A 15,093-nucleotide genomic window follows, 5' to 3' on the forward strand; every position below is an offset into this window, starting at 1 on the left:
ATTTTTGTAAGTGATAGTACATTCAGACTATTTTATCGGAATAAATGCATTGTGGCTGAATGCGTTTGTGTATTTGGGCTAAGGCGATGCAGATATCAACATGTTCAGATATCTACTAAATAAAAACATACTCCACTCTTTATTTGAATGGGGAGGCAGAATGGGGCGCAGCTCCTGGTCATCTTTCCCTGGCCCACTTTATTCAATTAGTCCGGGCGTTCGGGCCCCGCCCCTACTGATGACACCATAGCACATACCCTCCTTAAGTTGCGTCGCGCCACAGCTGTCTGCAAGCATTGAGCTGACTGGCGCCATCCTGAAAGAATGCCTTCACTGTAAAAAAACAAAAACAAAACAAAAAACACAGAGAGAGCAGTGCATTCAGCGACAGAGGGAGTGAGCGCTAGAGAAAGAGAGTTAGAAGGAGGGATGCATTCAGAGTAAGAGGGAAGCGGGTTACTACTACTGCACATAAACACAGATTTGTTCAAACTTGTGTTCGGTCAGAAGGCAGAAAACGTATCCAGATCAACCCGGCTGGGCCTGAACCATCAAATGCACTTGTTGAGTTAAATCAACGCAACTGAGAGAAAAAAGAAAACTTGCGGAACTTGACGCGCGTTTGGATGCGTACGCGGACTTTCGCATTTGACTTTCAGAAGTTAATGCGCATATATTCACGGATCCGATTTAGCCTATATGAGGTGCCGGCAATTTGCAAATTACTGAAAGAACGCAAACGAAAGGACGGACTGAGTAAAAATTGTCTTGTTCAATTTCAGGTGATCGGAAGTAAAAGAATCGAACCTGTGGATTAAACAAAGGAGGAGTTTGTAATTTTTTTTTTTTAACTTTCGTGCTCTGTGTATCGGTGAGTGCATGAACGTTTGCTAAAAGAAATTAAAACGATGGAAGCGGAGCAGGCCCGCTGGATGACCCATCATCACCCGGTCATTAACGGCCAGCATCCCGAGACACACCACCCGGGACTGGGACACTCCTACATGGACCCATCGCAGTATTCCATCACGGAAGATGTGGATTTATTGTTTAATATCGACGGACAGGGCAACCACCCGTATTACGGGAACTCGGTTCGGGCCGTGCAGAGATACCCACCGCCACCTCACAGTAAGTATTTACAGTCATTTCCAATGAAACCTGGACCAATAATTATTCAACATATTTGTTCAATGCACTTTTCCCAGTACGACAGAAATATGTAGAGAGGACTGAAACAGCTCATAGAATTGTACTGAAAATGCAACTGACTCTTTTGAACAGTGTCGGTGTAGTTAACATGTGGCTTACCTGAAGCGGTGTGTCACTGGTTTCACATCTTTCTAGTATTCTATTGTTATTTGACTTTTAAGGTCATGCATTAATAATATAATATAATTTAAGCGGCTATTAAATAACGTGAGGATTTCAGTTAATTGTAGAAATCAATTTTAAACAAAACTTGAGCAGCAAGCAGTGTGCTAGAATAAGACAACTCACTTAGAAGTCGAAATATGTGATAATATAGTATAGGAGAAATTATAATTGTTTTAGCACTGGCTTGTTGGGATTAAATTCGATCATTTTCAACAACCAGGCTCTAAATTAGGAAGCGCGCAGTTTGTGCTGATTTTGTACAAGTTACTTTGAATTGGAGAGCGGAAGAACTATTGCTTAAATTTATTGACATGACTTCCTGAGCGGAATGGGGCAAAGCGTGACCTTGTTTCTCTTTGAATCGTTCCCTCTCAAAACTTTCCAAATCCGTGCATCATCAGTAGATACTGGTTTGTAAAGAGATCGAAAGTAGCATAAAAGTGCGAAACTCTGTTTATTGTGACCCTTCCCAGCCCCATCGAAATCCTCTCAGAGGAATGTAGGCCCTTACGTGCAGTTTCAGGGTTTACACTTTTAGTAAGTTGCACTAGTTTTTTTTTTAATGTTTTAATTTTTTATTAAATTTTTTTTTTTTCTAATCGCCTAAAAAGACCAAATATTTATGTCTAGGTCAATTCAATCAAAATGTATTTGGCAGGTTCACGTGCTGTAAAGTAATATATGTTGATTGTGTTTAAATCATTTCAAATCATTCTGATGTTATTCCTTGGGATCCTAATGTGATGATCTTAGTAAATGAAACTCCCAGCCCCACCTCGCCATGTCCTAACACCAGGCTTGTACTTTGTCTCTGCAGGTAGTCAGGTGTGTCGCCCATCATTGATACATGGCTCTTTGCCTTGGCTTGATGGAAGTAAAGGCATCGGCCCTCACCACAGTACTTCACCCTGGAACCTCGGCCCCTTCCCCAAGACTTCCCTGCACCACAGTTCCCCCGGGCCTCTGTCCGTCTACCCCCCAGCCTCGTCCTCCTCTCTGTCCGGAGGCCACTCCAGCCCACACCTCTTCACCTTTCCCCCCACTCCACCCAAAGATGTGTCCCCTGACCCGGCCATTTCCACGTCAGGCTCATCCTTACGGCAGGAGGACAAAGAGTGCATTAAGTACCAGGTGTCTCTGGCAGAGAGCATGAAGCTGGATTCGGCTCATAGTCGGAGCATGGCCTCTATCGGAGCAGGGGCGTCCTCCGCGCACCACCCCATCGCCACTTACCCTTCCTATGTGTCCGATTATGGGCCGGGGCTCTTCCCACCAAGTAGCCTGATAGGTGGGTCCTCTTCTAGTTATGGTTCCAAAACGAGACCAAAAACAAGGTCCTGTTCAGGTAGGCGTGCGCTTTATTACCCTTTGATTTTACTAACATAATCACAGTCAGATCATTCAACAACAGACCCCCCCCCCCCCACCCCCACAGAGCTCTCTTATTGTGTACTTGTCATTATATTCATTTTCCTCAAAAACAACCTCCCAGGTAAGTCAGTTCCCAGGTCCTGGACTTTTCTTTGCGAGTGCCAAGGCTTGGCTATCAAATTTGGAGCAGCAATGACTCCCTCCCTCAACTGATTTAAGATATCAAAACAAAACATGTTAAATAAAATAAGGCACATAAGCAACATTACGTAAAAAACAATAAATAAATATGATAAAGATGTGAAAATGTAATTTTTGGAATTATGTTCATTGGAGCAATTTTGCAAATCTGACGGCTTATCTCATTACTGCTGTAAACACCTCACAGATATGAATTTGAATAATCAATATGCATTAAACATTCTCTTTTATGAAAATGAGAGAGGGCAGAGATATGCTAACATGTCTGCTTTAGCTACACGGTTCCGTTAATATACAATAAACGCGTTGGAAAATGTTATATCAAATGTTATAACGTCGTTACAAAGCGGAATTAAATGCTCAGATTTATAAAACGTCGCTCAGCATATGCAGATGAGTGTGCATGCGTTAAAAGCGGAGCGCGGGGGCTTTCCGGATATGTGTGTGTCTGTCTGTCTGTGTTTTTCTCTCTCATCTCTTCTCTTTTGCCTCGCAGTGCACGGCCCCGTCGCTCGCTAGTTTATATATTTAAACTAATCCAATTATTTTCAGACTGCTGCACGCGACAGTTGCATTGTTTACTTTGCGCAGAATCTTTGATAGAGTCCGGATGCGCCGCGGATCGCTCAGAATAACCAATGAGCTCGCGCACTGCACGGCCGACGTGCAGAGAAACAGAGTGTTATCCAAACACACAGAGAAATGATTTCAAAAGGTCAGCTTTTATAATGCGATTACCGAATGGACCTTTTTAAATCACGGGCTTCTCATTGCAATAGATTATATGAGAATGAGAGAGAAAAATATCCATTCAGCTCTTTTATAATAGTTTTTAATATATTTTTTTTTAAAAAATAACTTGACATTTAGATACAGAGTATTGCGGTTTACTTGGGTTGCTTTTTGCTTTTTACTGTGGTTTTATTCTAGTAACATCTTATATTTTGCGCAGTAAGCATATGACCGCGGATATAGGGGAGACCGGGGCTAGATGTCACACGTTGTAGCAATCCAGTAAATATTACTGAGGTTAGAGTCATTTTTGCCAGTAATTCTAATATAGGCACATTACTTAAGTGTAAACTTTTGAAAAAAAAATCTGAGAAAAAAAACCAACAAAAAAACAGTTTATTCAACACACTATTGCGGGGCATGTTGTCACAATAGGGACCTGTCATTAAATTGGCTTTTATAGGCTTTTCATGTGCTCAATTGAAACAGAAAAGTGTAAAAGTTTACATAACAAAATATCAAAACATTGTTTTGGCCGACTGAAATCGTATTCCAAAAAGTAGCCTATATAAAATCACAGCATATAGCTAAAACACAGGTGACATTTTTCCGTAATAAAATTGTGACAACGTGACCCAATAAAAATATATTTAAAACAATCTTGTCCTCAAAACATAGTCAGTCTTGTAAATATAATCAACCTTCATTATAAAGGCAATTTTAAGTATAATAATAGTGACATTTTTAGTTTAGAGGTTAGAAATCGTGATAATAATAATAATGATAAAATAAAATAAAACGAATAAGATTACATTAACTAAAACATTACTCGAAATCAAGCATTTATGCAATTGGACAGTTGACTCTAAACTTTACAGTTACTGAGATACAGCCCTTGTGGCAACTTCCCCGTGTGCCATATAAATAAAGTGACAGAGTAGAGAAGTAGCTACGCAATGTTTTTCCACACACGAGGGTGATGTGCTGGCGAGCTCTGCGGGTTTTAGCAGTTAGTAGAGCCATAAAGAGCCTCGCTACTCGCACAGAAATCCTACCGGCTATACAAGAGGGGCTGCCACAGCGAGGTTGTTTTTCGTTTCAGTGGAGCGACCGGAGGCGTGGGTCACTGAACATGTGAAGCGCGCGCCCTTCACCTGTCAGTCAAACGGAAAGGATGCCAATCAAACGCTACGCTGTTTTAATTACGTAAAGCGAGAAGGTTACACAATGAGTTAATTAGGCCGCCGCATTCACATGCTGTCAATGAATGTATTTAATATTATTTATAGCCATAGAGCCTAACACATTTCCATTTTAAAATATTATTATTATTATTAGGCTATTATTAGCCTGTTGTTATTATTATTATTACTATTAGCCGATGATTATTATTATTGTTATTGTTTTTATTATCAATATTAGGCTATTATTATTAATAACACCACCACCACTAGTGTAGTCATTTGGTTTAATGAACCGGGAGGTTGTTTCTTTGGAAATCGAGTCATATCGTTTTATCCAGGTATATATTTGCGATTCCATCTTCTAATGAATGTTGCAGTATTTTCATGGCATCGTTGTTTCGAGCCTGGAGTAGTAGCATTTGATACGTTTGATAAGACCTATCTTTGTGTACATTTTCACTAAGAACCGCTAAGTTATTTGTAGGACTAGATCTTATCAGATGATGTCATATTTGACGACTGAGGAGTTAAGCTCACTGATGTACACATTAGATAATGCTTTTGCTATAGAAATGCATTGATATTAACAATGTAAATGATTTATTATTATTTGTATTATTATTATTATTATTATTATTATTATTATTATTATTATTATTATTAATGCATTTCCAAATATATATTTTGTATGATCATCATCAAAATATTAATGGATTATTATGATTATTGCCGCCAGTGTTTTGTCTGTGTTACCTGTTCATATTTCTTATGAATAATACATTATTCGTTATTATTTGTAATTATAAATTTGGAATCATATGTAATTATTAGTAATAATGGTGTGTTTTAACACATAAATCAAAGTGACCGGCCTCTGGCATTTTAGTATGGTCACTAATAACTTAAAAGCTAAAGATATTGTAGTTGTGTTTACGTGCGCATGTGTGTAAAGTGTGTTTTAGGGTTCTAAACAATCAGTTGTGCATGCGTGTGTGTATCTGTGTTCGCAGAGGGTAGAGAATGTGTTAACTGCGGGGCCACCTCAACTCCTCTGTGGCGAAGGGATGGCACCGGTCACTATTTGTGTAACGCCTGCGGACTGTACCACAAGATGAACGGACAGAACCGACCCCTCATCAAACCCAAGCGCAGGCTGGTATGTTTCTCTATAGCATTGCATTAATGACACTGTCTTTCTCTCTCTTTCTCTACCCAGGAAGAAGTGTTAGCTGCAAGAAATTGACTCGCCAAGTGCAGGTCTCATTTCTTTTAGATTAAGCTTAGCAGTTACATTATTATTATTATTATTATTATTATTATTATTATTATTATTATTGGATGGTAAATAATAGTAATAATAATAATAGTCATTTTCTGTATCAGTTTTTTTTTCCTCAACCCCGCTCCGTTAGACACAAATCCCAGCACAATTTTATTTTATCGAAGATATTGCTGACACAGTGTCTCCATGTCAGCGTAACGAAATTGGTCATGGAGAGACTTCAAAGAGTTGTGAAACGAGCGCTTATCTGAAACGATTACGCGTGGGAGGCGATCAGCTCCAACAGGTCAAATATGTCTGCAGAAATTATGTTCAATTCCGACAATATGCCATCCATCTAGAGACACAGTTTTACAGGGATTTGTTAAATTAGAGAGGGAGAAACTCTGTGATTCAATGGCCTGGCAGCACAAAGTCTCTCTTTAGGCTTGAAGAGCACCGATGCTCTTGAGGAGCAGGGAAATAGTTCGAGCGCTGCTATTTTGGCACTGGCCTTCTCTCTCCCTCCATGTGAAAAGCCGACTTCCCAGGAAAAGACTGCCGGATATCTGAGTGCTGCTGATAAAACTCCTCGAACAACAGAGCTCGCTCCCGCAGTCTAAACATACAGGCGAGATCGCGCACATAGGAGTCAAGGCTTTAGATTGATCTTTAGGGAGCTCAGGGAATCGCGCTAAAATGTTCACAAATAGCCTACTACGGAAAATAAGAATAGTAGTAGTAATAATAATAATAATTATAATAATGCTAAATAGAAAGAAAAATAGATAATTACATTTTGGTATTGGTTAAAAAAATAAAATAAAATCGTCTTTCCCTATATTATTTGGCTTAATTTGCCAATTAAAATGTAGTTTATATTATTTTAACACACAAAAATTTAAAAATGTAATTAAATAAATACCAATACTAATAAATAATATCAGACGCCAATTTTGATAATGCTTAGAAGTAATTGCGCCTTTTGATAATGTGCAGGACAATAACGTATCAATCAATCAGTTACGCGATCATCAGGCTACGAATTATAAACCGAAATAACAACACAGTTATTGGTCATTGTCATTTCAGTATGTCAGTTCAGCATTCCGCCATTAACCCTGCATTAATACAGCATGATTTTTTTTTCCCTTCTGCATCCATTCCAGATATGTTGCTGATCTCTACAAATTCATTGCATTTATTTTTTATTGTTTTTCCTTTTATATTTAGTATATTTAGCAGTTTTTACGTATGATAACTGATTATGCTAGTAACTGCTTTTTAATGAATAATTTCTAATACTTCTTATACTAAATAATGCATGTTAATTTAGAGAAAGCATTTTTAATAAAAGTTGGGTAATATCCAATTGAACTGCCACATTGATGTTTAAACGTGGATCCATTCCATCCTTTAATGGGAAGATGCCATCAGCTTTAATGGGCACTATTTAAACCAGCGCTTTCATGTCCTCTGTAAATATTTAGGTTTTAGAGGACATGTGCGCAAGGCACTATTTTTACTCAGAGTTTAAGGCACCAGGGTTATAGACATCTCTTTCCTCTGATATATTTCTGCATCACTTTAAAACCATTTGCTGCCTCAGGAAAAAAAGGGTGGTAGCACATACCATAGGAATGCAATCATGATCTTGAAGTTATTGTATTTTCGGTGTAATAAATGTGATTCTCTCTGTTTGTGTGTCCATCAGTCTGCTGCTAGACGAGCAGGGACATCATGCGCAAACTGTCAAACGACCACGACGACACTGTGGCGGAGAAATGCGAATGGCGATCCTGTCTGCAACGCCTGCGGCCTCTATTACAAATTACACAATGTAAGCTCCATAGCTGTCTTACACTTATCTAGTAAGATATTTTCTATCTTCTCTATGCATGATGGCAGCTTTCATGTCATGCCATTTATCTTTCTTTCTTTCTTTCTTTCTTTCTTTCTTTCTTTCTTTCTTTATTTCACAACATCGTGATTTTTTTTTTTAGCATTGATGAACATTTGAGAAAGAAATCTACCATAAAGACAATCAATCATGCCAGCAGTTTCATTATTTGAAGTTTATTCTGATTGGGGAATGTCTTGAACCGAATGATTGACTAGTAGTGTGATTTTTGCACCCCAGGGACAACTTAACCCATTTCAAAAGCCAGAACCATTTGTAATCATTCCCCAATGGTCTCAAGCTGTTCTAGTAAATTATGTGCAGAGATACGTCTTGTTCTTGCTCACATTATTATTTATTATTATTACTTTTATGCTACTCCTAAAATGCTAGTACTGTTGAACTATCAAATTACAATTTGGTTGAATTCAGTTGGTGGTATTTCTATGTTAAACATATGCTGGGGAACATTTTCATTCAACCTAATCAGCTCTGGTATCCTGTATCATCACACTTAGAGGCCCCATGTTCCTGTTTCACTCCCTTACTAGTCACGCAAAGCGCATTCTGTTAAATAATTTTACCATGATGGTTTCGGAAGAATTCAGAGAAAAATCCCTACCCAGAACTTGACCTAGGTTATCAGAGAAACTAATAATATATTTTATCACTCAAAATGACCAAGACTCTAGGTAATTGGATAATTAGTTTGTTTTGGTACATCCAACGTTCTGTTGAGGTCGGCCTACTTTGATTTGAATTCCAGATTTTGCACGCTAAATTAAGCCAAGCTCTCACAAGTCTGCTCTTCACTAACTCGCATGTTTGCATTTTCACAACCACTCCCATCTCTCATACAGCGTACAGGGATTTGTCATCAAAACCGATATGTGATTGTATTTGTATGTCTGTTAGTCTGGGGTTAGACTTCTGACTTGTTTTTTTTTTGTCAATTCTATGACTTTGGCCCAAAAGAAAATAGCAGAACAACGTTTGATTGAAAGTGTTTTTCATAGCTGCCGGTTGTAAACGTGTGATTTCTGTGGTGGCCAGTGGAGATGTTTTAAATGAACAGTTTTGCTTTGCGGTGTCCATTTATAAGAGTTGAAAACAGACACACATGCTCACATTTGAATGAGTGGTTGACTGCTAAGGATTTTTCGATAAATTATGTTGATGGCAATCTAGAGAACAGGGTAGCAGATGCCTGATATATTCTGTAAACTAATTGCTAAAATTAGATTAACTGGAAGAAAATTAACATGCGCACAATATACCTATGCCTATAATCTCAAAATTGATTAAAATCGGTAAAAACAGATTAATCGGTATGGACAATATTTTGGTCTATTTCATTGATATACAATTTTTGAAGGTTTTATTTTATTTACTTACTATTCAAATTGATAAAATATTTGTACACAGCACACACATTATTAATGTTGGATTCATACATATGAGTTCAATTGTATAGTCTCAAAAAAACAAATGTATCATAGTATCACTAAACAGCTCTTGCATATCACATCTAGTGTTTTTAAGACATAGAGAGGGAGAGCGCAATTACGGGGTGATAGTGTCAGGGTTTGGTAGACAGTCGTGGCAGTGCCACAACGCTTGAGCTTGGCTCACCAGAGTCTGGGGTTTCTCTTTTTGGCAAGCCTGGCATCATCCATGCCTGGTGTCAGGGAATCGGAGGCTAAATCCAGCCTAGTCCTGATATGACCTGAAACACACACTCATACATACACATTCTCTCACACAAAGAAGCGGACAGATTTGCAATATAATGAAGCTCTATTACATATCATCAGAATGTCCTTGGACTCAGTAAAGTGTTAAACTGTCTTACTATGAGTGTGTAAAGTGACATCCCCTTTGTTTGACAAAATCAGAATCCCAGAAACCCCAATTTAAAAAGGGGTCAGGTTCCAGCAGGCCTGTAGGAAAGAAAATCACAAATGAGATCTCTTTTGTTTCACTAAGACAACAAAGTAGGAAGAACAAATGTAGACTTTACTTAAATTTCCTGCTTCTCACATTATTTTCCAGAGAAAAAGACTCATAAAAGACTTATAATTTCAACCATGGCTTAAATTGTGCTCAGCTATGTCAAGATTAATGTGTGATCAAATGTCTTTATGTGTGGGCAACTGGTTTTCTCTTTGTCAGACCGGTCCCCCTTGATCGTGTTTTGGTATCAGTTTCGTGGTGGTGGTGGTGGGGGGTGTCTCAACGGTCTAGACAATCTAAATTTAGGGGGCAATGCCCGGTCCGACAAAGAAATTATCACGAGACAAGATCTATACACTTAATGTATGTCAACATATGACTCTTTTGTGTCTATTTCTCCTAAGACATTTTAGATGTCTGAGACAAAGTTTATACTTATTGGAAACATAACTCAAAACTCTAGAAAAAAGTGTCTAGAGCTAAGAAAGAGCAACCCTTTAGGCATGAAATGTTGGATTTTGTCATGATGTTCCTGTCTTATGTTAGTATAACAGTCATGTGACCATTATTAACGTTTGCCTTCTCTCTCTTCTTGTCTGTTGCAGATCAACCGACCACTTACCATGAAGAAGGAGGGCATCCAGACCCGGAACAGGAAGATGTCCAGCAAGTCCAAGAAAAGCAAAAAGTCCCATGACAGCATGGATGATTTCTCCAAAAGCTTGATGGAAAAAAACAGTTCTTTCAGCCCAGCCGCCCTCTCGCGTCACATGAGTTCATTCCCTCCCTTCTCACACTCCGGCCACATGTTGACCACACCCACCCCTATGCATCCCTCCTCCAGCTTGCCCTTTGCCCCCCACCACCCCTCCAGTATGGTCACAGCGATGGGCTAGAGCACCCTGCTACCTCCAACCACCCAATCTCTAGACGGTGGACATCTTAATTCACCATTAACCTTGAAGCCTGTCACCCGCCACAATTCTCCGACCTTGAACCAGCTGGTGCGCTGTCAGAGCCCCCAACTTCCTTCCCCTTGGTATGCCCCACTTAAACCCCCCTATCCCAAATCATGAAGGAGAGACAGTGAAAACGAAAGAGAAAAGACTGTGACTTTCTTCATCACCCTCCAATCATGAAGCCTTTCGTCAACCTTCATTTGTGTACAAATGCCATCTTTCCTGTGGGCATCGCCAGCTCGGGCATCAAGACAGACACATTACAAGACTTAACTATCAGCTATCCCCGTTGTTCTTCTCAAAATCTCCACTTCTTCACCCCTGTGAGACAAGTCCTCCCTGAGCTGTGAACGACGACCAGAGACGAACTCTGCATATATTTGTAAAAATTGTCTAAAATACATTTAATGAAGAATTTTTAATGAGCAAATGGAGAGGAAATGCCCACGGGCAGCTAACTGATAAGAAGGGTACGACTCAAACCTGGAAAGATGTGGCGATGCAGCCACAATTTCTTCCAAATGATGAGAAAATTAGGGAAATGAGGGAGGAAAAGTAGAGGAAATGGTGTGTAATGCATTAAAACTTGTAGTCAAGTCTGTCTCGCAGACTACCAGCTACTCTTCTGGATGTGTTATAGGTCTTGGGCAATTGGTTTGTGTTAAGACACTTACATGAGCACACACACACATGCACATACGTACACATACACAACTGAAAGAATTCTTTGGGCCCAGGTTATATGCATTGTGAAAAAAAGTTCCTGTATTTGTTATTTGTATGTATAATTCAGAGTACCAAAAATACGAAAGAAACAAAGATGTAGAATTATTTCTTTATGTAATGCAGACTGAATGGTTGTAAAAATTTAATAATCACTAGTGTAAAAATACTTGCTTTTTGTTGCGTAATTTTTTTTTCCTCTTTGAAAATAATAAACTAGTTTAATCTGTTGACATCACACGAGAATGTAATGGCGAGAGCTTTTGTATGCGTTTGTATGTGTGTCTCGGCAAAAGTGTGATATCTGAAGCATGGCCTTCTCTGGTCTGGTTTCCCAGAAATAAACTGTTTAGCATGCTAGTTGCATCGGAAATGTGTATGAACGTGTTAATACAGATATATAAGACGTGGAGGACTGTAAATGTCAATAGCGGTCAGATGCTTGGATATCAAAATTTCTTTTTCCTTCCAAATTATGTTTAAAATGAAATCAACATTCATTTTTGAGACAAAAATACTTAAAGGCTGCATAAATGCCCTGTTACAGCAGTGCTAGAGACATTACCAGCTTGTGATAATTGTGTAATAGAATTTCACTGGAGAATTTATAATATCTATGGTTAGCACTACAATAACAAATTCAGTCCACGATTCACCTCTGAGATTCAGTGAGATAATATATCACACCAGTTTTGTTAGATGAAAAACTGTCCTCCACTAACTGTAGCCTAAACTAATTGTACATTTCTCTGCAAGAGCATACTGCAAAAATCGTCAGAATCAGACCAATCAGGTGTAATTACTCGATCTCCAAGTCAACCAATTAAGGCATATACAATAATGAAAATGTAAATTCAATCTATATTTGTATAAAGAAAGTAATCACTAATTTTGACCTTAAAAGGAGTTTAAGATTGCTTGTAAAATAACCAAGTGTGAAAATAAGCATGGTTAAAAGAAGCATAGCCTTATGGGTAGAATGGTTTGAAAGGGACCACAGAAGAAAATTCTGTGGCTGCTAATACAAAGTAAAGGTAAAGAAAATGCACTAATGAAAGCAAATAATCATGCAAAAGAAGTACTTAAACAATTTTGAGGTTTAATAAAGTTGGCATCTCATGGGTAGGTTGGCAGTGCCATGATGGGTTTAGCGCTTTACAATGTTTTGTCAAAATCCTGTCTGAGGTTCAGTGATACTAAATTGTACATTTGTATAATTTTTTTTATTTTATTATTATTATAAAAAAAAAAATTGCGATAGAGTGCACTCAACATACCCAAGCGACATCATATTCTCCAAAACGTAACCTGAAAAATCAATGGAAGAACATTAGAAAAGATTTAAGATTTAAGTTCAAAATCAGTGGAGACAAGTGGAGGAAATCTTTGCTGACTTTGATCAGTGGTTCATTATGGGTTTGCAGGTTCAGTGCTTGCTGTTCCATTGTAGCTAGCCATGGTCTTCACTCCATTAGTTTTTATGGGTCGTAAGAAAAGACCTGCCCTAAGGACTTTTGTTTGATTATAAAGCATTCACTTTGTGGAAGACCTTTTTACTTACAGAATCTATGTAATATAACCAATACATGTATTTAACAATTCCTCTCAGACTTGGTTGTTAAGATTTATTATGCTAAGCTAACTTTGCTAAGTTCAAAGAAACTTGCATCATACATTAATAGATCAACCAAGGCTAATTTTGTTTTACATTTTAATCACATGACAGCAAACATGTTTCATCATTGTTAGATTTCCAATCCTGCAGCTAAATTGATAGAAGAACAAAACATTACAGAAATATGGCTTTGTGTAAAATTAGCATCATGCAAATGCTTGGCTGTAGAAGATTATCGACCCACATTGTGCGATTTATAGTTTTTTTGTTGTTGTTAGAAAGTGTTCACTTTGTGGAAGACCTTTTTAATTATAGAACGTATGTCATGACCAATAAATATGTTTAATAGTGCTTCTTAGACTTGGTAGTTAAGATTTATCAAAAGCTAAGTTTGCTAAGTTCAAATAAACTTGTATCATATTTTAATAGATTTGGATTATTATTTTTATATATCACTCACACGACTGCAAAATTATTTCATTATGGTTAGATTTCAAACACCGAAGCTAACAACAATAACAACATAAGTAATACCAAAATATGGGTTTGTTACAAATCGTCATCATGCTAATTTGCTGGACATTTGGAGATGATCATTTTGTACATATAGTTTGCATTCGGCTTTATATTTATAGAAAGTCCTGGATGCTTTTTGTTCAGTTTAGTTGCTGTTGTGGCTTTGTACATTTGCATGCCATCATTAGCCTAAGAGAATCTCTCGATGAAGACAAACAGGAGGAACCATCACAGCGCCAAAGCCAAAGGCCCACACATACACCTATAGTAAAAAAACTAAAAAGTGTTCAAATATTTTCTTCTATCCCAGTTTAATATGCAGAGACAACTACAAGTATGCCATGCATGGTTGATTTCCTACAAAAAGTGTAAAATAAATGCCTTGAATTAGCATCCAAACCAGCCACACATAGGAACATTGGCTCTTAGCTGATGCTTTACCTTTAAGTAACTTGGAGCATACAGACATCGCACTAACTTGAGTGCTCACAACTCACAATCAAAGAAAGTGTGGTGCTTTCTTTTGTTAGAATAACATTTTGGTTAAAATACACTCATAGGGCCTTACGGGTCAGGTTCAATTTTGCAAATATGAACGCCCTGGAATGTCCTGCTGCCCTTTTGCTGCCCTTCACTGCTCATTACCATTGTAATGGCGATAATGAGCACGATAAAGAGAGTAAATATGTGTGTGAGAGTGAGAGAGAAACAAAAATAGAAAATGAGAGAGGAATAAGTGTTATGAGAGCATGTGCCTGAGACAGCATGTATTGTATGCTTATGGATGTCTGGTTCCACTATACTGTGTGTGCGACGTATGAGGCAAAACTTTTTGTGGGTTAAATCATCATGTCTTATCAAAAATCATATCATGTCTCACTTTTGCTGGCTTCTGCAATGACTACACATTCACAGACAGCCAAAGACTGTATGGTTTGTGACTGTGACTGACTCTTTGCCTTTGCTCTTATTCAAAATCCCCCCCGATGGTTTCTACGATCTACTTAGGCTTATGATGCTTTTGGAAAATGCTGCCCAGACAGGTGCGAGCTGACAGAAAGGCTAAGGTAACTCAGATAACCACTCTTTTAATGCATCAACCCTTCCTGATCAAAATCGTAAAAAGAAAAGAAAAATAGTACAAACATAGAAGGGACTTCTTGGTCATGCTCCAGTGTTTTGTTAGCTGACCAACTCAATTTGAATGAAGAACGGAACCAAAAACTGCTCTTTTCCAGGTTGACCGAAGAACCCAGTTGTGCTGCTGAACATCTGTTTGTAAGCAGTGTAGTTGCCATGGG

The 15,093-nt window shown here is 38.2% G+C and overlaps 1 protein-coding gene across 3 annotated transcripts; it reads left to right on the plus strand.

Annotated features, from left to right (window-relative positions):
- Nucleotides 1-280: 280 nt before the first annotated feature.
- On the plus strand, nt 281-10,900 carry gata3 (GATA binding protein 3). Of its 3 annotated transcripts, none has more exons than XM_052118297.1 (5): nt 281-1,131; nt 2,195-2,665; nt 6,082-6,122; nt 7,841-7,966; nt 10,585-10,900. In XM_052118297.1, exons 1-5 carry the CDS (start codon nt 909-911, stop codon nt 10,873-10,875), a joined length of 1,152 nt encoding a protein of 383 aa, XP_051974257.1. In that variant the 5' UTR covers nt 281-908; the 3' UTR covers nt 10,876-10,900. The 3 variants fall into 3 exon arrangements, with proteins under 3 accessions (XP_051974257.1, XP_051974255.1, XP_051974256.1); XM_052118295.1 differs by lacking the exon at nt 6,082-6,122 and adding an exon at nt 5,876-6,021 and having other exon boundaries at nt 282-1,131; nt 2,195-2,722; XM_052118296.1 differs by lacking the exon at nt 6,082-6,122 and adding an exon at nt 5,876-6,021 and having other exon boundaries at nt 282-1,131.
- Nucleotides 10,901-15,093: the final 4,193 nt, after the last annotated feature.

The sequence above is a fragment of the Xyrauchen texanus genome, chromosome 45 (genome assembly GCF_025860055.1).
Source record: "Xyrauchen texanus isolate HMW12.3.18 chromosome 45, RBS_HiC_50CHRs, whole genome shotgun sequence".
Taxonomy (NCBI): domain Eukaryota; kingdom Metazoa; phylum Chordata; class Actinopteri; order Cypriniformes; family Catostomidae; genus Xyrauchen; species Xyrauchen texanus.